Source organism: Lissotriton helveticus, chromosome 8 (assembly GCF_964261635.1).
Source record: "Lissotriton helveticus chromosome 8, aLisHel1.1, whole genome shotgun sequence".
NCBI classification, from domain to species: domain Eukaryota; kingdom Metazoa; phylum Chordata; class Amphibia; order Caudata; family Salamandridae; genus Lissotriton; species Lissotriton helveticus.
In genome coordinates, this window is record NC_136069.1 from 1,526,498,220 (window position 1) to 1,526,522,243 (window position 24,024).

At 42.5% G+C, this 24,024-nt stretch overlaps 1 protein-coding gene across 1 annotated transcript in view; it reads left to right on the plus strand.

Annotated features, from left to right (window-relative positions):
* The window catches only part of GDPD4 (glycerophosphodiester phosphodiesterase domain containing 4), a 371,535-nt gene that overhangs the window by 155,638 nt on the left and 191,873 nt on the right, over positions 1 to 24,024 (plus strand). Inside the window, exon 2 of the mRNA XM_078658510.1 lies at positions 16,565 to 16,773. Within this exon, the coding sequence (XP_078514636.1) occupies positions 16,591 to 16,773 (183 nt within the window). The 5' untranslated portion in view covers positions 16,565 to 16,590. The remainder of the gene's footprint in view (positions 1 to 16,564; positions 16,774 to 24,024) is intronic.

Below are 24,024 nucleotides of genomic sequence, written 5' to 3' on the forward strand. Positions count from 1 at the left end.
CCAGCTTGGTTGCTTGCCTCTTTAGTTACTTTGCAAATGACTGCTTATGGGCAAGGGAGATGCCACGCAGCAGCCTGCCAACATCCTTGCTTTGTCCTCCATACCTTGTATGAATCCCCAGAGCAGGCACTAGTGTTGGTGTCCAGCACACCATATATGCACACCACACACACCGTAGCAGGTATGAGTGTGCACTGACTGCATCTTCTAATAAGCTGACCCTGCACCATGAAGAGTACTGTCCTTATGTGGCCACTAATGGATACACCTGTTTTAGTTGCACTGTGCAGTCTAATTAATCTTTCATCCATTAACAATCCATACCTGTCAGCGCTGAGGCCTCCACAGCTCATTGCTGCGTGTCTCTTACGTCCCTTTCCCCACATTTCGTCTTTGTATTTTCAAACCTTGTACGTGTCTTCTCTGTTCACTTATTCTCTTTCTGTGTCCCTTTTGTATTGAATAAAATAATGCTGTTTTCTTTTCTAATCATCTTCGAATCCTTAACATCCCAAACCTTTTTCCAAGGGTTTTGATATCCTGTGGGTCATTAGATATTCAATTTCTAATGCACATTCGAATACCAGATATCAGCATCTTTGCATCCACATAACAAGTGATTCGAACGCCATGCAGAAATACTCCTACCAACTAGGTTTCAATATTTTATCACACATTAATCGCCCTACATCAATGTATGTATGTATTTATTTTTATAAAGCGCACATATCACCATTCGGTCTCATAGCGCTGATAGAGGGTTTGGGAGATGCAGAAAGAGGGGTATTACGCCATTGCCTTGAATAGTAATGTTTTGAGTTCTCTCCGGAAGATTTTATGATTCTGGTTTGATCTTAAGGCCGTAGGCAGGGAGTTCCATGCCGTAGGGCCAACCTTCGAGAAACTCCTATCTCCATTTCTAACAGTTCGAACTCTTGGTATTTTTAGGAGATTTTTGTTTGAGGAGCGCAGTGTTCTTTCCGGGCAGTATCCCATCAAGTAATTGGCAAACATGTTATTACATAAATTAACCATGCCATGTCATTCCAATACTATTTCAATTTTGGACAGATACAAGAGATGTACAAAATTACCTGTACCTTAGAACAATCCTAAGGGATCTTTTGATGAGCCGGTTGTCCCCCTTCCCTTGAAGCGCTGAGAAGAGGAAGCAATACAGTTGGGAGCATTATGAATCATTATGATAATTATTGTACACTTTTCGCATATTATATAGCAACGCATGAGCAGAAGGGGTTAAAATAGTCAGTGAGATTGTATCTCAGTTCAGAACACGCTGAAATAGCAAGGGCCTGAGGCAAATAACTAGCAGTACCTGGAGGAGGTAAATAAACATGCAAAGGGAGAGTGCGTGACTGAGCCCTGGCAGCACCCATACCTGTTGTTGTTAAACAGATGCCAGTCTGTGGATAGGTGGTTCCCAAACTTTTGACTCCTGAGGACCCCCATTGAGTCACACTTGGAAGCCGGGGACCCCCAAGCAATTTGTATGAGTTAAATTTCAAATATTAAAACAGTAATTCGAAAAAAACAAATACTCACAGTACTAAGGATTTTGGGGCCAGATGTACGACCATTTCATTTAGCACCTCGCAATTGGCGACACATTGCGAGTGGCAAATTGCTAGTCGCTAAATGAAATGTATAACAGTGTGTTTAACACTGTTTGGGATTCCCAATGGGGGTCGCAAATTGCGAGGCTCATTAATATTATTGAATCTCTCGCAATTTGCGAGCCCATTGGGAATGCTTGCCCTCCCAGGGATGGTGGCTTGCTAGGCTCAGCAGACCATCATGTCTGGGACTGCTTTTAAATAAAGCAGTTTTCTTTTTAAAAATGCAGCCCTTTTCCATGCATTTAAAAAAAAAGAAAATGAAACGTTTTTGTTTCATTTTTTAAGGGCAGGCAGTGGTCCCTGGAACCACTTCCTACCCTTAAAAAATAATTTTGCATGCATTTGCAAAGGGGAAGGGGGTTCCCTGGGGTCCCCTTCCCATTTGCGAATGCATTACCATCTAGTTAAACACAAGCAGTGGTTTGGTATAGGTTAACTGGCGCCACTTAGAAAATCTCACAATTGATTTGACTCTAGAGGTTATATCTGACGGTGCTAAAAGGTAGAAGGAACCACTTTAATCCTTCCAAACGCGGCACAAGCCTTACACAAGCTATAACACTCCTTAGCACACGTAAGTTACAATAATGTCATGTATACAAGTGTTTCCACATTCTGATACAATCACGAGGAGTAGTTATTTTTGGTACATCAGTTCGTGTTTATTCCCGTTCACTGGAAACTTTCCACACAGCCGACACGTGTTTCGTCGTAATTGGGAATGTAACCCACGACTTTTTCAAGGCTGCAAAATTTAGAAACAAAAGAAACATAGACATATCGCCATATGTATATGTACTTAAGACCACTATTTCAAGTCTAATTAAAACCATTATTCATATTACCAATCAGGTTTATAAAACTGGCCCACCCCGTGATACGGTACCATAATCTGTACGTTAGTGAGCGTAGAAGTAATATTGCACATCATTCCTTCTCATTTAAAAGAAATAGCCCACATCTTGATAAGTTGTCACAATTCGTAAATCAAAATACACATTGTTGACAATTAAGAGTCACAACATAGTATGTGAAGATTTCATTTTTGTGTAACACAGAATGTACCTCTGTTCCTTACAGAAGGTCTATGAGCCCATTATGAATTGGAGAGACCTAATAGTTGGATGATCTTATTAAGGCGTGATTCGGTACCGTGTTCCATCGTGATCAGTGTGCACACTTTATTCTTATAAAACCCTAGACCAACACCACGTGTCAAAAGTTTCTAAAGGTTGTAATTTTAGGAAGTGCTCATATTCTTTATCAGAAAAAAGGCTATTCATGCATTGCTAGTGATAATAGAGAAGATTGATGCATATTAGTAAATACCTATTTCCAGATCTGTATTCTTTCCACTGTAAGGGTAGTAAGTGAAAAGTAGTGTAAGTAGTTTCCGTTATTTTATTTTATATCACACTGATTTGTTTTATGGATACTTATGGCTGCTGACTTACTCAGTATGCGGTGATAATTCCAACCCGCATGGGGGTTCTACGGGGGTCTTCTGTTGTATTTTATTCTGCGTTCGTTGTCCGATTAGTTCCAGGTGTCTGTTTCTACTGGAAGGCTGAAAGGAATATTGTTTATTAGAGCTCTTATTTATTAGAAGCTTATGTTTAATAATATGGGGACTAAGTGGTGTTTATATACACATTTAGATTTACAGCTAAAATCAGGTGAATATTTTAAATCCCCAGGCTTACTTACGTCCTGCCCTTATTATTAATGTTCTCCGTTTACTCTAATACTTGTTAACATCGTGTATGATGTTGCAAGTCTTGTATATTTTTAAGTATCAATCATAAATTCAGCATCCAGTATATGGTTTTAATAAAAGCGAATGAGGCATTCTAATTTCCTCACATATTTTATAATCCAATATTACAAGGTCAATATACTCGTTTGTCTCTAGAATAATCTATTTAAATGCATCTTATCGTTTATTAAAGACGCCGATCAATATAACCTGTTAGACCCCGTATTACAATTAAGTATTTAGGTTATGCGATCCAAATTTAGGATCTGGCACTCAGGTAGTGCCCATCTAAATGCGGGTTTCGTAATGCGCTTACCTTTCGCCCGTTGTATTCCTGTCCGAGCTCAGGAATACAGTGGGCCTTGGCTGTCAGATATGTTCCAACGCTGACAGCCTAGTGCTCACCAGCACTTGCAGCCAATCCGCCAACCTACGATACCTACCGGTTCTCTCCTCACAATAGAGAAGTGGAGTACTTATAGTGATAAAAATAAGAAGTGCCAGTACTCAGTACATGTGAGTGCTGGCCCATTCAAGGTGCTGCCATTGCCATTTTCCCTACGACCAGGCTCTTCCTGGTTTCATGTTTTTACATCCACATATCCCCTCCACTTGCCTCTCATCTTTACCCAGCCTCTAACCTTCTCTCGCGAGTTCTGTCTCTCTTACTCCCACTTCGACCTTACTCTCTCAACAAGTCTGTCATATTTTCTCACTGTTTTTTCCCTACTTGACTCCAGTTCTCCCCTCCATGCTGTACTCATCCCCTCAGTTTGGCACCTTGCCACTATTTTGTTCTACTATATTTCATTATTTGTGTATGTGTGTGTGTAAATGCATATATATATATCTATATATATCTATATATTCACTGAATAAAACATAGGTTTCTGGCCTTATATAGTTAGGAATTAACATTTAAAAAACCTTTAAATTCACTCCAAAAACTATAAGTTTTAGGGGTGTTATAGTTAGCTGGACATTTCAGTCATACAAAAACCATTGAAATTGCTCCTATATAGTTAGTTGTACTAACTATATTTCACGCACCCGCAATCCACTGCTGATGATGTCACATATTACATCATTCATGACATGGTCAGTGACATCACTGATGACATCTCAAATGACAACACTGATGACATCACTGATGACATCATCTAGTGAATGTGGTTTGCTTCGTTATTTAAATATGCATTATATATATAGCAATTTGCATTGAAGAATGAGTTGATATATAAAAATAAATATTTGGATGGAGGATTTAGTAGCAGTGTAATTGACTGTTTACTTGACCAATTTATAGTGTCTCACTAAATATAGTGGATAGTGACTAAACTGTTGTAATAGCTGTATCACTTTGTCAGTTGTTGTGTAAACTGGTTCTCCAGTTGGTAACTATCTATGTGAAAGTCTATATTAGTTATTGATTAGTTAACTGAGTATTTGTATGGGAGAGTGAATGTGTGTGTGGTTCGGTGGGGGGGGTGTGACTGCCCAAAGATGTGTGAATAGTTGATTCACTAGATATATGAAGTTAAAACTACATGTTCTAACAGTTGTTTGGGTGAGTGAATATCTTTATGGGTGTGGTGATGAGCAAATATATTTCTCAATGGTACATGTCCAACAAACTAGAAAAATAAAAGGCAGTGTATGTATCAGTTGTTGTATATAAATAAGTATACATAAGACTCAATGATTGTGTGAGTGACTGTATGGATAACTTTATACTTGTAATAATGATTTTATAATTCACTAAGTATGACTTACTATCTAAATGAATAGATGAAGTTGTGTTTTTATAAGTGTGTAGCTAAGTAAATATGTAAGTATGATCCATTGTTTGCATAAGTGAGTAGGATGACTTCATATGTGAATAGGATGTGTGCTGGTGTGTAATGTCGATTTAGGTGTATAAGTATTTTGATAGTGTTCTATTGTTCAATGACAGCATGTATGAGTGAATCTACAGGTAAGTGATTAGATGTGTGTATACATCTATGAATCACTGAGTGGGTTTTTAGATACTTGTATTGCTGTAACAATGGATTCAAATATGATACTCTGTATTTTACAAAGCGTGATGAAAGATTTTACTAGTGTATGAAAAGGTGTATGTGATTGTCACGTGGATGATGTCATCAGTGATGTCATTTGAGATGTCATCAGTGATGTCACTGACCATGTCATAAATGATGTAATATGTGACATCATCAGCAGTGGATTGCGGGTGCGCAAAATATAGTTAGCACAACTAACTATATAGGAGCAATTTCAATGGTTTTGTATGAGTGAAATGTCCAGCTAACTATAACACCCCTAAAACTTATAGTTTTTTGAGTGAATTTTAAAGGTTTTTTAAATGCTAATTCCTAACTATATAAGGCCTGAAACCTATGGTTTTTCAGTGAATTTCAAAGGTTTTTAAATGCTTATTCCTAACTATATAAGGCCTGAAACCTTTGGGTTTTTCAGTGAATTTGCAAGGTTTTTAAATGCTAATTCCTAACTATATAAGGCCTGAAATTTATGTGTTTTTCAGTGAATTTCAAAGTTTTTTTTAATGCTAATTCCTAACTATATAAGATCTGAAAGCCCACCAGGAATCTCCAGTATGCGCCAGGGGGCTGCATTGCAGAGAGGTGTAATGAAGCCATGCTCCTTTTTACACCTCTCTGCAACGCAGCCCCCGTGCATGTTTGAAGAGGGGGAACTAATTCCCCTTGCATACTGGGGGCCCCTGGGGGCCAACTAGCCCACCTGGAACCTCTAGTATGCGCCAGGGGGCTGCATTGCAGAGGTGTAATGAGGCTATGCCCCTTGTTACACCTCTCTGCAACGCAGCCCCCTGGCGCCTTTGCAGAGGGGGGACTAATTCCCCTTGCATACTGGGGGTCCCTGGGGGGCAACTAGCCCACCAGGAGCCTCCAGTATGCGCCAGGGGGCTGCATTGCAGAGAGGTGTAATGAGGCCACACCCTTTTTTACACCTCTCTGCAACGCAGCCTCCGTGGATGTTTGAAGAGGGGGAACTAATTCCCCTTGCATACTGGGGGTCCCTGGGGGCCAACTAGCCCACCTGGAACCTCCAGTATGCGCCAGGGAGCTGCATTGCACAGAGGTGTAATGAGGCTATGCCCCTTTTTACACCTCTCTGCAACGCAGGCCAATGGCGCGTTTGCAGAGGGGGGACTAATTCCCCTTGCATACTGGGGGTCCCTGGGTCATATCTGCCCAAACGCCGATATTCCGAACGATTGAAAATGACTTTCCTTGAGAAACATTTGGATTTGGATTATCATGTCCTATACTTTGGAATTTTTGAAAGACTGACTTTGAGGATGCTATAAATTACTCAAGTCTGCTCGAATTGTGTGGGTAAAATTGATACCTAGTCACTTTGAATAAGAATGTACTTACGTCTCGTCTAACATTTGGAAGAAATATCTAGTTATATGACAACAGGATACCGACATAACTTGAAGGAAATAAGAACGCCCTGAAGAAGTTCTGTTGTACAGAACGAAACGCGTCGGCTGGCTGTGGTACATAAACTTAAGGAAAATAAAAGCATTTGAATATACACCAAGATTCAGCACTTCAATAAGGACTCTAAGTGATATGATTTGATTGGACTTATTGTGCAAGTGGTGCTGTGCCAAACTTTGGAATATTCTCCACTACTCTCTACTACTTACTCTCTACTACTCCACTACTCTCTAATACTCACTCTCTACTACTCTACTACTCACTATCTACTACTCTCTACTACTCACTCTCTACTACTCTCTACTCTCTACTACTCACTCTCTACTACTCTCTCTCTACTACTCACTCTTTACTACTCACTCTCTACTACTCTCTACTACTCACTCTCTACTTCTCACTCTCTACTACTCACTCTCTACTACTCTCTCTCTACTACTCTCTACTACTCACTCTACTACTCACTATCTACTACTCTCTACTACTCACTCTCTACTACTCACTCTACTACTCACTTTCTACTATTCTCTCTCTCTGCTACTCCCTCTCTATTACTCTCTACTACTCACTCTCTACTACTCACTCTTTACTACTCTCTACTACTCACTCTCTACTTCTCTCTACTACTCACTCTACTACATACTCTCTACTACTCTCTACTACTCACTCTCTACTACTCACTCTACTATTCACTCTACTACTCTCTACTACTCACACTCTGCTACTCTCTCTACTGATCTCTACTACTCTCTACTACTCACTCTCTACTCTCTATTACTCACTCTCTACTCTCTACCTCTCTACTTCTCTCTACTTCTCTCTCTACTAGTCTCTACCTCTCTACCTCTACCTCTACCTCTCTACCTCTACACCTCTACCTCTCTACCTCTCTCTACACGCACACATATGCACATATATATATGCATATGCATTTATATATATGTATGTGTATATATATATATATACATACATATATAAACATATATAATCTGCATATCTATATAAATAAAAATATAAATGCATGCATACATATACATATATGCATAGATATGCATGTTATTTACATGAAAGTTTTAAAAACACTAATAAAAGCAAAACTAAAAAGCCACCTCATTACAAACAGAATGGCTTTAACTTAAACGAGGGCGAGATCTATTGCATTTTCAATGCTTGTTTACTTTGGTTCCATCAAGAAGGCATTCAGATGTGTCACACATTTGCCATAAATTCTGAATGTTAGCACTGTAGTTGCTCATTAGATCACTGTAGTAAAGCTACTGCTCACCAGGGAAGTCTGCTGCTGGTTTTCAAAGTGCATGTTTCAGTCTGCATGTCAGAATTTTTTTTATGAAATAGAAGAGGATTTGAGAAGTCACTCAAAATGTGCCCTAATTTTTCTTTCTCAAGCACTAATCATACTTTCTATGTCAAAATGAGACCCCTCTTTTTGTTCCTTTTTAAATTAAATGTTTTCAGACTTACCACTTTATTCCAATCAAGATGGCTTCAGGTGTGCCATACCTTTGTAATAAGTAGGACTGTTAGCGCTCTAGTTGTTCTTTAGAACACTCTGGGACATTCTGTCATTGGGCTATACTTGGGCTACATCTGGATGATATTTGGGCTACATTTGGGCTCTTTTGTCTCTGGTGGCCATCTTGGGAGACTGCATGTCAGAATTTTTTAATGAAATAGAAGAGGATTTGAGAAGTCACTCAAAATGTGCCCTAATTTTTCTTTCTGCAGCACTAAGCATACTTTCTATGGCAAAATGAACCCCCTCATTTTGTTCCTTTTTAAATTAAATGTTTTCAGACTTACCACTTCATTCCAATCAAGATGGCTTCTGGTGTGCCATACTTTTGTCATAAGTTAGACTGTTAACGCTCTAGTTGTTATTTAGAACACTCTGGGACATTCTGTCATTGGGCTATACTTGGGCTACATCTGGGTGATATTTGGGCTACATTTGGGCTCTTTTGTCTCTGGTGGCCATCTTGGGAGACTGCATGTCAGAATTTTTTTAATGAAATAGAAGAGGATTTGAGAAGTCACTCAAAATGTGCCCTAATTTGTCTTTCTGCAGCACTAATCATACTTTCTATGGCAAAATATACCCCCTCATTTTGTTCCTTTTTAAATTAAATGTTTTAAGAGTTACCACTTTATTCCAATCAAGATGGCTTCAGGTGTGCCATACCTTTGTAATAAGTAGGACTGTTAGCGCTCTAGTTGTTCTTTAGAACACTCTGGGACATTCTGTCATTGGGCTATACTTGGGCTACATCTGGATGATATTTGGGCTACATTTGGGCTCTTTTGTCTCTGGTGGCCATCTTGGGAGACTGCATGTCAGAATTTTTTAATGAAATAGAAGAGGATTTGAGAAGTCATGGAACATAGCTGGTATAGCGGGCAAATTTTATAACAAGGAGTGGGCTGAGTACATTAGGAAATTCAATATTATATGTGTACAGGAGACATGGGCTGTGGAGAATAACTATCATTTGCAGGGTTACAAGTGTTTTTTTGTTCCCGCCCGGAAGTCTAGCTCTGGGAGAGCTATGGGTGGCCTGTCCCTTTATGTAGATTTAGCTCTTCCAGGCACTTGGTCCTTCCCAGACTGGTCCTCAAATGGGATCCAGGCAGTTCGGTTCCATGGAAAGGGGCTACGGTTTTCGGTGTTTCATTTGTATAATACGGAGTCAGCTAATAACCTCACCCCGGTATTGACTGAACTCGACCAAAGGTTGGGACAAGAAATCGGATCTCAGAACAAGGGCCCATCCCATGGGTTGGTGGTGGTGGGGGATTTTAATTGTCATCTCTGTCCGGCATTAATTAAAGCAAATACAGATTGGGAGCAATGCCCAATCCAGAAGGGGCCTCATTTTTCTCACTCATTGACTGGGGGCGCTCTCAGGTTGCTTCGGCTGAAGTATGACCTAGAGCATACCATCAATATGATAGGCCCACAGCCGGACGGCACACTCCCACCAACTTTTAAAGGCAGGGGCTGTTCATCTATTATAGATTACATTTTGGTCTCGAGATCCCTGGTTAACAAAGTAATTAGTGTAGGGATAGACTGGAACAGCTTCAGTGACCATAACCCGCTTGTTTTAACGCTTACATATAGGGCGGGACCAGGACCCAATGTACACCACTTAATAGGGGAAAGGGTCACTGACCAAGGCAGGAGACTGAAGTGGTCCAGAATAGATGGGGTAAAATTTTATAAAAACCTGAGCAATAAGGGCTTGCGGGCCATAAACGACTGCTTGGACCTGGAAGTACAGGGCGCAAGATTATTAGAAACGTTTGACCATATTGTAAATCTGATAGATGGGCTATTGAGGACCAATGTGCCCACACGTAACTTGGTCAATCCCCGGTGGTTTGATCAGAATTGCTCTAAAGCACTGAGGGAACTGAAATGCTCTCTTAAGTCAAAACCACGGGACCCACAAAAAATCAGGGCAAGCAGAGAGAAATACAGAATAGAGACCAAAAGGAGGAAACTCGCCTTGCAGGCAGAAGCCTGGGCAGATCTGAGAGAGGCTGGGGAAAGAAGGGACCTAGCGGGGTTCTGGAGAATCATTAATAATCCAACCTTTTTAGAAAATGATTCCCCGGAAATAGGGGCCAATATCCTTCCGGAGCAGTGGGTTACCTACTTTAGGAGTTTGTACAATCACAATCCTGGTACCTTTGTAGAGTTACCAGTAACTCAAAGCCATGCTCCCCCGGTAGCGTTTACTCTTAAAGAGATTATTGTAGGGATGGAAAGCCTAACCAAGAATAAAGCCCCGGGTCCGGATGGAATTCCCCCTGACCTCTTTCTTAGTAACATAGACCTATGGGCCCCCTTGATGACTAGGGTCTTAAATGCCGCTATTTCCTGTGGTCTCCCCCCATCATGGTCTAAAGCGATTATTGTGCCAATTTTTTAAAAGGGCAATAAGGACGAGCCTAGATGTTATCGGCCTATCTCCCTGATTGACGTTTCAGCTAAACTTTTGGGAAGGGCAATTTTGAACAGATTGTCAGAGTGGACCGAAGAGAATAACATCTTCTCGGATACCCAATATGGGTTCAGGGCAGGGAGGTCCACTAGCGATCAATGCCTGAACCTATATATGCTGACTGCCAAATACACTCTGGCCAGTGATGAACCCATCTATATGGGATTCATGGACCTGGCAGCAGCATTCGACCACGTCAATAGAGGGAAATTGTGGGACATGATGGCAGGTTTAGGGATCGAGAGTGGTCTAATTACTATTTTAAGAGAGTTGCACAGTGACACCACGGCAACAGTAAGATTTAACAGGGAGGGGGGATTGTCTGAGTCCTTTCCATGTAAAAGTGGAGTCAGACAGGGTTGTATCCTTGCCCCTTTTTTGTTCTCCCTTTATATTAATAATTTAGAACAGTCTCTCTTGGGTTTAAAAGCAGATTCTCCAAGGGTTGGGTCGCGGCATATCCCCGTCCTGCTTTACGCAGATGACGCGGTCTTGCTTGCGCGTACACCCCGAAGTTTGCAAATCTTGATAGATGGGTTCGTTCAGTTTATGAGCGATCTGGACCTATCTGTCAACTTAAGCAAGTCTTATGTGCTCCTGGCAGGGAAAAAACCCTCCTCTAAATCCGTCTACACAATAGGTACCCATCGCTTAGAGGAGGTTAAAACGTTCTCCTATCTCGGAGTAACCTTCGATGGTGCTCTACAATTCAAGCCCTTGGTGGAAGAACGCTGCAATAAAATGATCGCCTCCAATGGGGCTATAGCCGGTTATGGCAGGAGGCTGGGCAGGTGGAGCCCGGAACAGATGATGATCCTGTATGGCTCCATAACATGTTCCAAAGTAAGCTATGGGGCAGAAGTCTGGGGCTTCGTGAACACCGCTAGAATTGAACAGGAAGAAAACAGACACATGAAATCTATTCTGAGGGTACCACCCAGTACTGCTGGATATATAGCTCATAGGGAGCTAGGGAGGCCACATCTGGTGGACTCGCTAAAACTAAGGCCAATTGTAGCATGGCTAAAAATTTGGGCAAATCCAGACGCACATTTAAGCAGAGAAATTTTATTGGACTGCTTAGGTAGGACTCACTGTATGCGCATCCCCTGGCTCAAATATGTGAGAAACACTCTTGAAGAGTTAGGGTTCGAAAAAATTTTCAGGAACCCCACAACCATCTTAGCACAGCACAAGAAACAAGTAGGGGAAATTTTCCTAGAGCGGAAAACCCAACGTCGTGCGGAGGTTGAAGGAGAGAAAAAGTCCGTGAGGGCTTATAACTTGGTCAAGAGTGTGGAGGGTATGGAGCCCTATCTGTATCTTGTACATAACGCACAGGATAGATTTCATATGTGTCGTTTCAGACTGAATTTACTTCCTTTTATTCTGGCTTCTCCATCAGGTTTCACCATGTCAATTGAGCAGAAGAGACCCTGCGGCTGCGACAATCGGTCTCCGCAGGACTCCCTTCATCTCATTTTGCTTTGCCCCTATTTTTCTATGCCTAGGCGAAGATTTCTAGTAGACATATTAAAAAAAGCCCAATTGGAACATGCCAGGGATGCTTTAATCTATTTGCAACAAGCTTCCGATCCGCTAACCTTATGTTGTGTCATGAATTTTATCAAGGTGGCGGTTCGTTTAAGGATGACGAAGGGAGAGGAATGAACGACCTGGGATTTTATGTTTTAAATTTACGGCCCTGTATGTTGGGATTTTTACTGTATTATTCATGTACAAGGATCTTGACTAAGATTTAATGCTTTTCTTAGCTATGTATATATTTGTGTGTTTTTATGGTGTTATGATCTTGATTAAGATTTAATGTTCTTCCTATTTATGTATATATATGTGTGCTTTTATGGTGTTTTTTTTAATCACCGAATAAAGATTCTTGAAATGAATGAAAGATTTGAGAAGTCACTCAAAATGTGCCCTAATTTTTCTTTCTGCAGCACTAAGCATACTTTCTATGGCAAAATAAACCCCCTCATTTTGTTCCTTTTTAAATTAAATGTTTTCAGACTTACCACTTCATTCCAATCAAGATGGCTTCTGGTGTGCCATACTTTTGTCATAAGTAAGACTGTTAGCGCTCTAGTTGTTATTTAGAACACTCTGGGACATTCTGTCATTGGGCTATACTTGGGCTACATCTGGGTGATATTTGGGCTACATTTGGGCTCTTTTGTCTCTGGTGGCCATCTTGGGAGACTGCATGTCAGAATTTTTTTAATGAAATAGAAGAGGATTTGAGAAGTCACTCAAAATGTGCCCTAATTTGTCTTTCTGCAGCACTAATCATACTTTCTATGGCAAAATATACCCCCTCATTTTGTTCCTTTTTAAATTAAATGTTTTAAGAGTTGCCACTTTATTCCAATCAAGATGGCTTCAGGTGTGCCATACCTTTGTAATAAGTAGGACTGTTAGCGCTCTAGTTGTTCTTTAGAACACTCTAGGAGGCTGCAGTAGAACACAAAGGATTCAACTGACAGTCTCTGTCCTTGTTGTATGTACATGTTTTACTGAGAATGTCAGACTTCATTCTCACATGACTGAGAAAGATAATGTGAATTTACAGAAAATATGCTTCCAGTTTAGCTTATAGATCCCCTTCCAAACCACTGTGGGAAAAGCATGAGATAATAGTTTTCTTTCAAACATGATTCATGATATCCCAGCAGAAGGCTTTTTCACATGGTAAAATCACCTTAGAACACACCACAATTCCTAAAATGAGTATGGTACCATCAACAAATGATTTATAATGTAACTATTAACTACAATGCTTTTTAATGAGGTGCTATCATGTATATTGGTCCCAAGATGGCTGCCAACACTTCTTGGATGAAGTGCTGACAAGCCAATCAGATCTCACGATGAGATGTGTGGTTAGGCTCCGCCCAGATATATATGTGATTTTGAAGTAAATTTTCGTAAAAACCACTGGAGCAATTTTCACCAAATATAGAAAAGACACTTCTGCGTACCAGTCCCTACAATTTTGCAAAGTTTGGTGTAATTCCATTCAGCGGTTCGGGCTGTAGCCTTGTCTATTCGTCCTATGGAAATTAACATGGGGAAAACACGTTTTGGGACCCCCCTTTTTCTCGTCCCCCGCATGATGAATCCCCCGAAACTTCCAGGGAAGAAGCGGAGCGGAGCTGGCCTAAAATTTGGAAAATTACACGCAAATTCCTCAACCGGCGCCAAAATATCCCCAATAGCATGTTGCGGATTTCCTATGGTAGCTAGGTCCTAACTATATATACCTACTGGCTATCGCCAGTAGGTAATATATTTATATATATATATACACACACACAGATACATACACACACATATGCACATACACTCTGTCATTTTTATCTGAAAAAGTGGCCATGCTAACTTCACCTGTCACCTCACTTCTTTACATTTCTTCCTCCCCCTTCCTTCTATGTTCACCTTGTCTTTCCCCCCCCAATCAAATAGATCACCAGTTCTCATAGGAGCTCATTCCTGGAGCGCTGCAGGTTCCCTGCTATTCATTGCCCTAAGGGCAAGGCTAACTTCACACCCATGAACCCATTGCCCAGGTCAGTAGCTGTCATCATGTAAAGGGAAGTAGCTCCTGTGCTGAATAAAAGCATGAAAGAAAACCGACGGAGGTGGAGGACTGTCTTGCGCTGCCACTCACTTTACTAAGGCCAGTGTCATACAGTAAATAGGACTGGATTAGTGACTGGAGGCCCCAACTCATTTCACGCACCTGAGGGAAGGGTGGGGGTAAGGGGCTAAAGCACTTCCATCCGAATGGTCGCTGCACATGTGATTGACAGTGCAGGGTCTGTCTACAGACCCTGCCCTGTTAATCACAGTGTGACAAGTGCCCACTCAAACCCCTGCAGTTTGGGAACAATGAAATGGGCGCTGCTGGAATCTTCAGCAGCAACTCGGCGAAAGGGCGTCTACTTAACGGTTCATTAACTCACAAGCTGCACGGACCGGTACTCTCCGTGTCTACAGAGAAGTGCCGGTACTGACCGCCCAAAAATTTGGAAGTGCCGGTACACAGTACCGGTGAGTACTGGCCCATTTAAAGCACTGAGTGAGCCCGGAACCCACATCTGGGCATATGCAGCGCAATTAGGGCGAGAAAGCAAAAGACACAAAGATGATGAACTGAATGCATAGCAAATCAAATATTCACCCCCAGTAAATAGATCTGTGTTAAATTCTTCCTTCTTTTGCTCACCAAGCCACCCCAGTTTAGACCTGGCAATATGCAAATCAGTCTTGACCCTGTGCCTCATGGGAACAGTCCAGCCTGAACTGCCAAGCCAGATCCTCCCTGGACTGGAAATAAGCATCCTGGGACCGGTTTCGGGGCATCACCCCTCATCATTATCATTATGAATCATTATGTTTATTTTCGTACACCTTTTGCATATATTTATATAGCAACGCATGAGCACAAGGGGTTAAAATTGTCAGTGAGATTGCATCTCCGTTCAGAGCATGCTGAAATAGTAAGGGTCCGAGGCAAATGACCAGCAGTGCCTGGAGGAGGTAAATAAACATGCAAAGGGAGAGTGAGTGACTGAGCCCGGGCGGCACCCGTACCTGTTGTTGTTAAACAGGTGCCGGCCTGTGGACACGTTAACATCTAATTTGCCCGTCATCTGATACTGCTGCTCGGGTTCCCTTCTTTCGAGGCTCCTCTGCCTGCACATTGGCTGTACTGATCTAGATTGTTGCTGAATCCCAGTGCGAAGTGCAGGCCGCAGGAAGGCTTCTGAAATACAATGAAATATCGAGGCAAATAAATAAAAATGGATAGATTTACTAAAGCTGTGTAGGTCAAAAGCTGAACAGTTGGTTATAAATAAATGTGCTGCTGCAAGTCGTCCATGGGCCTAAGTACTGCCACATTAGCCAGGCCCGTCCCAGGATTGAATAGCCCCAACCAAAGGAGTTTTCCTCCCAACAGCCCTTGGGCCTCTAACACCTTCATTATACGTACCAGCTTGGCCAGTGCTTAATTTGTAAAAGAAAAAGAGCTGGTGCCCAAAATGTTTGCTAGAAGCCCGCGACTTGCTACTTCTTTAGTAGTAGTCAGGGGTGTCGAATACCAAGGCCTCATAGTCTTTTTGATGGATAGCTCTCCACCTGCCACTCCCTGCCACATTATCTCACTCTCCCAGATTATTTTCCATCCCTGCTTTTTCACTTTGTCATTTTTCCGACTCTCTCTTCCTCCTTCTTTCATCTATTATGTTCTTCTCTCTCTTGCGCTGGGTAACAGTTTGACCAGTAAACCATCGCCGGTACCCAAAAATGAGTGCTGGTGGGGCCCCACCTGCAACCGAACTTTGCATGTGAAAGGCATGATGATTGCAGCCGATTGATTGCCTTTCTTCCGTCGCTTTCACACAGAAGTATCAAAGGGAAGCGCGGGAGGGAAAATGGCGGGAGCAGGAAGTAGCCGCGCGCTGAAATATTTAGTTGCCCGGCTCGTCACAGACAGAGCTGTAATCCTCACCGCAGTCCCGCGTGCTCTGCGCGCCCGCGCGCTGCTTCTGATGTCAGTCAGGGGCCCATTGGCGAGGAGGGGGCCCCGTCCGTCTTTGTCGCGTCTGCCCGCTCACGCCCTGCTTGCTTTGTTTTCAGCGGGAGGATGGTGTAAGCTGCCGCAGATGGGTAGCACTTCCATCAGCCTCAAGAAGCTGAGGCTCGGGAAGCTGAAGGTGGTGCGGCGGCGGCTGCTCCAGCGCTACGAGCACCAGCCCTTCGTCTCCTTCCTGGCCGGGCTCTACAGCTGCCGCTGGAAGCGCTACCAGCGCGAGAAGACCCAGCCGGGGGAGTGCTGCTGCCAGAAGGTAAGATGGATGGATGGATGAATGCTTCATTCTAGGCAGACCTGGGGTGAGGCCACTGATTGCGCGCGAGGCCTACTGATTGCACGCGAGGCCTACTGATTGCACGCGAGGCCTACTGATTGCACGTGAGGCCTACTGATTGCGCGCGACGCCCAGTGATTGCACGTGACGCTAGGCCATTGCACGTGCACTATCGGGAGATGTGAACTAGCAGGCTAGCTCCCACCACCACAGCTACTAATACCACTTCGAGCCAAAGTAAATGAACAGTTTATTGAATTCCCACAGCGACCTGTATGACTGAAAGACCCATCTATAGGTGCTAATGTTATCCACCCAAAATGAAGCAGATGGTGCAAAGGCTTTCATGTCACTTGCAGATCCACATTTGATGGATGATGATGTTTGCACATGTGCAGTTCAAAAGGTCCCTGATTGATATGGCTACTAATCATAGGAACCCTCCCCCACTGTAAAAAAAAAAAAATCCTCATATTACATACCATTTTGTATAGTATTATATTGTTGCAGCAAACTTACACCAGAGCTTCATGGCGTTCAAAAAGATTGAGTCTGGAGTTGGCCACCTGCCTTTTGGCAATTCTAGTTTTATCCTGGTTTTTGCAAAACTTTATTTGTTCGGGAAGCTGCCAGGCTCTCATCAATCTAAACACATTGGCTAAAGGCAAAAATGTTCTTTTGGTATCAAAAAGCACACAGAAGAGAAATACTTTATGTGTTGATGTACTCTTTGTAAAAGGGCAGTAAGCCAAAAGTTATAGTGAAGTCTGCCAGTGGCTGAATTGGGCTGACACATTGCCCCTTGATGCATTCCTGAAGTGGGTGGAAGAAAAAAGTGAATGACAGAATGACAAACTAATGGATGCAGTCTGGCTGAAACCCCCTATAGGGAAAATCAAAAGGTCTTGGCTAACACTGACTTTAAAAAAAGCAGTCCGTTTGCATTGGCTGCTAAGATAGAAAGAAAGAAGGACAGAAAGGAAGAATTCAAGAAAGAAGAAGTAGAGAAGGGAACGAATGAAGAAAGAAAAAGGAAAGAGGAAGGAAGGAAAGAAAGAAAGAAAGAAGGAAGCTAGGAAACATGAAAGAATTAATCAATCAGTTTTTTATAAAGCGCGACTACTCACCCGTAAGGGTTTCAAGGCTCTGAGTGGGTGGTGGGGGTGGATCTGCAGTTCAGTTTAAGAGCCAGGTCTTGAGGTCCTTCCTAAATTGCGGCAGCGATGGTGATTGCCTTAGGTGCAGAGGCAGGGAGTTCCAGGTCTTTGCAGCGAGGAAGGAGAAGGATCTTCCCCCAGCCGTGGTCTTGCAGATCTGTGGGATGGTGGCCAGGGCCAGTTAGGCAGAGCGGATATGTCTAGTGGGAGTGTAGAAGGAGAGGCGTTGGTTGAGATATGCAGGTCCGGCGTTGTGGAGGGCTTTGTAGTCATGCGTGAGGAGCTTGAAGGTAATTCTTTTGTTGATAGGTAGCCAATGAAGGTCTCGCAGGTGTCCGGTGATTTGGCTGCGGCGTGGGATGTTCAGGATGAGTCTGGCTAAGGCATTCTGGATGTTCTGCAGTTTCTTTAGGAGTTCCTGGGTAGTGCTGGCGTAGAGTGCGTTGCCGTAGTCGAGTCTGCTGCTGACTAGTGCATGGGTGATGGGTTTCCTGGACTCGGTGGGGATCCACTTGAAGATCTTATGACGTAGGCAGAGCGTTTGGAAGCAGGAGGAAGAAACAACATTGATTGACAGTTTATTGAGAGCGGGGAGTCCAGAATAGAGGTTTCATGCATGGCCCGGTGGCTTGGAGGGAGGGGAGTTCAGAGCAATGCGGGCCACCAGGAGCTGTCCCAGGCAGAGGGGATGGAGCCCAGGATGAGGACTTTAATCTTGTCTGAGTTAAACTTGAGGCAGCTGCCCTTCATCCAGGTGGCGACAGTGGAAAGAAGAAAGAAAAAGAACGAAGGAAAGAAAAAAAGAAAAAAATAGAAGAGGAAAGGAAGGAAAAAAGAGAGAAAGTAGCAAGGAAAGTAAAGAGACGTGTGCAGTTCTAACATGCAAATTAATATTGAACTAACACAACATTTAAATGTACAAAAAACACAATAGAAATATACATATATATAACTATATCTATTAGTACTAGGCCTCAAAATGTTTAGAGCAAGCTTAATTTTTCCAGCAGCAAAGTTAAACGTGCTGAGATGTGCACAAAATGTTTAGAATTAACCTTACCCCAACATGCCTTTAGTGAAGACTTCATATTGTATTAAAGAATGTATTTGATTAATATAACATTTTGAAATTCTCTGCTAGATACACTTCATCATTGAATAGACTGACTTAATATTATTTCACACAATAAATACAATGAATGAATAGAAAATGTTGATTTTTCTTAACCTACTGTTCCTTATTTCATAACAAAGAAATGTGGTTCTGAATGATATTAGTTGCAGTTGATGTTTTTATTTCACATAGCCTATTGTTTAGCCTAACATACAATTTATTTCATCAGATGGTTAAGAATGTTCTCATATCGATTGGAAGGAGGCCTAAGAATCGAAAAGCCTGAAATGTAGACATAGTTTAAAATGTGTTTCATACTTCAAGATAATTCTTAGTGAACCCAATGTGTGTAGACGTAGGTAAGACTGGAACTAGACTGCTATCAAGAAGAATCGAAAGATGATTGGACGAGTGGAGGAGAAGAAGCAACATGAACTGCAAAATTTCTTTCGCCTGTTTTTACTAGTGCATGTCCCAGAGTAGGTTAACACTTTTCCCTGATGCTATTTAAGACCCATGCCACTTGTCTGCATTGAAGCTAAATGCTAACAGCTTTATGCTGAAGGCTGTGATGGTTGCAGTTTCTCCTACTATTGCATGATTAATTGGCTATGTTGAACCTCTCTTTATGGGAAAGTTAAGCTGACACTAATTGATCGAATTTGAGCTTCATGCCCTCTTTCACTCGTGCCTCTCGAAGTTGAACTCTCAATTGGTTCCTGCTAACACCCATTTCGTCCCATTCTTTAGACTAGGGATTCTGCCCTTTATGTAATGCTCTGAATTGCATTATTTGATATGACTTGTTCTAACCACATTTTCTACTATCAATTGTGTAATCTAATTGGTGCATTTTGAAATAATTGGATAAAAGAAAAATAACTTACTAAACCTTTTAATGTTAATAAATCCCATAAAACTTATCAAAACTCTCATTATTGACTGAACTTAGAAATAGTATTGTGATTTTAATATATGTGACGTATAGCTCCTGATCTTCTCATGAACGACCGCAAAGGTCTGTCGCCGAGAAGTAGAGGGAAACACCACGAGCGGGGATCCATCCTGTTGGTGTGAGATAGAGATGTTAAACCATCTTATTTAAATTGATCCCCGCTCCAGCAAACCTATTCTGTTCTCTGGCTGCCAACTCAAAAACGCCTTGTCAACAAATGTTTTGGTCTGGATTCTAGGGATAATAAGAACATAGGCACCTCTGGATTTTGATGCCCTGGGCATCTGGTACGTAGTACATTTAATTGCCACAAACTGAGGGGCTAATCCATTGATTATACAATGTAGAATTCCAATGGCCTTGAAGTTAATCCTTTTCTTGATGCACAGCCAATGTAAAAGGAGATCTGCATTTGTGACAAGGGGTACCTGCGATAAAGTGGATCACAGCATTTTGAATTAGTTGAGGATGTAGCAGGGACTTTTCTGAAAGTCCCGGATATCAATCAAACCATAGTCCAGGAGGGATAGTACCAGAGTTTTTAAAATTGAAACATGGAAATTGTAGTCAATCTAAGGCGAGATTTGTTTGATACGTTTTGATTGCCACACGCATGCACTGGAAATTATGGAGACTTGATGCCCCATGGATACATCAGCATCCAGGTAAATACCTAGATTGCAAACTACCTTGGAGGACTCTGGACAAGGACCCATGATGACCGACCAGATAGAAGGCTGCAATTTCGGAATATCATTCCTGGCAATCAGTTACTCAGCTTTTGTGGGATTTAACTTGAAGTAGTTGATTGACATCCTACGGTGAACTGATGTTAGGGTATAAATGCCAGTTTAGCATGAGCCAGGATTGAAGCAGAATTGGGGGGTTTGAATGGTGCAATTTAAATAAATGCGTGTGTTGTTGGCATACATGTAGTATTGTTCATCCAGCCCATGCAAGAATGATGCTAGAGGGGCTATATAAATGTTTAAAAGTAAAGGTGGAAGTATAGACCACTGTGTGACTGAACAGGATGCTGACTTCGAATCAGATGTGAAAGAAGAAACATGGTTTGCAACCCTGAGGTGAGAGATGACTCAAACCACCAGATCGCCTGATCACAGCCCAGAATGTTTAGTCTTGAGAGGAGGATAGTATGGTCAATGGTATTAAACACTGCTGATAAGCCTAATAAAATTAGAGCAACTGTATCTATCCTGTCTACACTGCGTCTGAGGTCATCTAAAAAAGAAAACACGACTAACTTAGAGCCATTTTTTAAGCTCCAAATGCACCCGTCATCTCCAGTTAAATATAACATACTGTTTTTTTTGTTGTTGTTATTAACCTGAATATGTGCTCCTTAGGAGATTAAAATGAGCATTGTCAAAGTCAATATTTCTCATTTGGCTAGTGCTCTTCGGCTGTTTCTAAAACGAGCCGGCATTGGCAAAGTCAGTATTTGCTATCTGTTCTTTAGAGTTGATTCGCTTATAGATTCATATTTCATGCACAATTATTCCCTACCATTGTGCTTGGCATTCTGCATACATAGCAGTTCTAAAATATATTTGATACAGCAGCTTATGTAGCATATCCATCACGTTTTTGGTCTTTCAGTCAGTCTGCAAGGTGCATAGTCTTAAACTCCACCCATAAGGGATATCTCCAACCTTCCTATTACACAACATTTAAAAGGAGTTTGAGGGGGTGCTGACCTCCTCTCCAAGAGATTTTGCCTCTACCATTTGTTACCCTTCTAGGCTTCTACCTCAGGATTGGTCTCTGAATTGCAGGTCCAAAGCATTTTTATTTGTCTGTAAAGCCAATGTGTTTCATATATATAGGAAGGGCTAAACACCTCATAAAACTAACAAACCCTTCTTCAAGCCTTGTAAAACTTGTGCTGACAGAAAATAATTTCCAATCACCTTCTTAAAGAAGAGTCTTTCTGATATTTGCACCCAAATTTTCTTCCAGGGTAATGTGATATTTGGCAGTCTTTTGAAAGCGATAGCTTGAGGGACAGAAAAAAGCTTGGTGGCATTTTCACTTGAAAAGGGGGCAGCTCCTGGGGGCGTTTAAGATGGCGGCCAAAGCAGTCGCAATCCACGGAGCTTCTCGTGGGGCCCGGGGAAACACTTTGAAGCATCGGCTCAACGCCTGTAACACCCGAGAGCGCAGACACGCTGGTACCTGCTGGGTGTGAGGAGCGCAGGGGGCCATTGGGGTGAGGCCCGAGGCGGCGCCATCCTGGCCGGCGGCCTTCATCGCCCGTGTGGCTGACATCTGCGAGGCCGACCAGTTTGCGAGCCTAGGATCGCTAGACCGGGTGCCGTGAGCAAGCAGAACCCGCATATTGAAGTTGGTGGTGCGACCCTTGGAGTACCCCACGGCCCACTGGTATTCCCACCGCTGGGCAGCGAAGGGGGGTGTGCCCCAGGCAGACCACGTGGAGGCAGGCCAGAGGCTGGTGCAGCTGGGGTGGCTGTCGGATTCATACTCACATGGAGTTTTTTTGGTTCTATGGGAGCGAAGAATACTTCCCTTAGTCCCTAGAAAGTCCGCACTGACATCAGTATGGAAATTCTAACTGTAGACGATGCAGTCCACCAGGGGACAATGGTTATGGATGGCCAAGAGACATCTCGTCCTCGACTTCTGAATGCTGGCCAGGTACTTGACTTTGAGTGTCACTGGTCTGGTATCACACGACTGCCTCACACTCACTACAAAAAATGCCACAGAACTTTTTCACTTTGTCCAGAGATATAAGGAAAGCATCTGCTTAAAGGAAGAATTGGATACAGTTTTACATTAGAAAGTGCTCCCACCAGATTATTGTGTCCAGGAATTGCTGAGGTGTCACAAAATAAAGAATCGAGCTTCTGAAGTTGACGAAGTCCCTGGAGAAATAAACCTTAATTCCTTCTGAGGTTCCTTAGTTCACAAAAGAAGAACTCAAAAATGTCCCTTGCGACCACAACAGCTACTTATATAGATATTTTGAGCTCTTCCTGAGTTTGAGATGATGAACAAAGCAGAATAAACAAAGCTTTCAAAATAAAAATATCTGTGACGAGTGCACTGACCTACACATTTAGGGAATTGATGATTACATATGATGGGCTCGTTATAAGAGAAGAATACGCACTGACAAAAAGCCTAAATCAGCTGGACAAAGCCAAAGTCATCTGGAGTGTAATAAGGGACACTTAGTTCCTGCAACAGGAGCAAAGGTCAGGAATCCAATGGCTTTGGACTCCACAACTGACTATAACATGTATGAGGTGCCCGACTGAGCCGATAACAGACCAATGGATCTATAGAGTATCAGGGAAGGTATGTGGTAAAAAGTACAATAAACGCTCATCGTCCTTTGGTTATATTTATTCAGGAGAAGAAAGGCTGGCCACCAGCCCACGCAGCAGCTAACCTCCAACTCCAACAGTGCAGCTGGACAGAACAGACCATTGTGTTGTCATGGATGACACATGGAATGCAGATGTGCTGCCCAGAAACAGGGATAGGTGACAATGGAAAAAACAGCATAACATAACTAATAAGTGAACAGTAAAGGCACAGCAGATGATAGCCCATAACAGCATGGCAAACCACGGTGGAAAGGGAAACTGCGATGGAGGAGCGCAGCACGCCGGCTGCACATTATGCGGCAATGTGAATGCGTTGAGGGAAACCAGAGGTAACAAACTCCAAAGAGAATCGGAGAGCGCTTGACACAACGGAATCTTGAAGGGCTTCGACACAGAAGTAAGCCAAGGGGAGAACCATAAACGAGGGGGGGGGGATTTAAATAGACCGTGTAGCTGTTATGAGCCAAATATCGTGGTCGCTCAAGATCTCGAGCGATGCTTGATTTCAGTATGTGGGAAACTTTTGGTCTTGAGGCCAGAACAATCAGCGCTTCCTGTCAACGGTGCCACGCAGGCAGGCGCGCAACACCCATTGGACTCACCAGGCTTCAGCCCCCCCCGTCGTGTGTT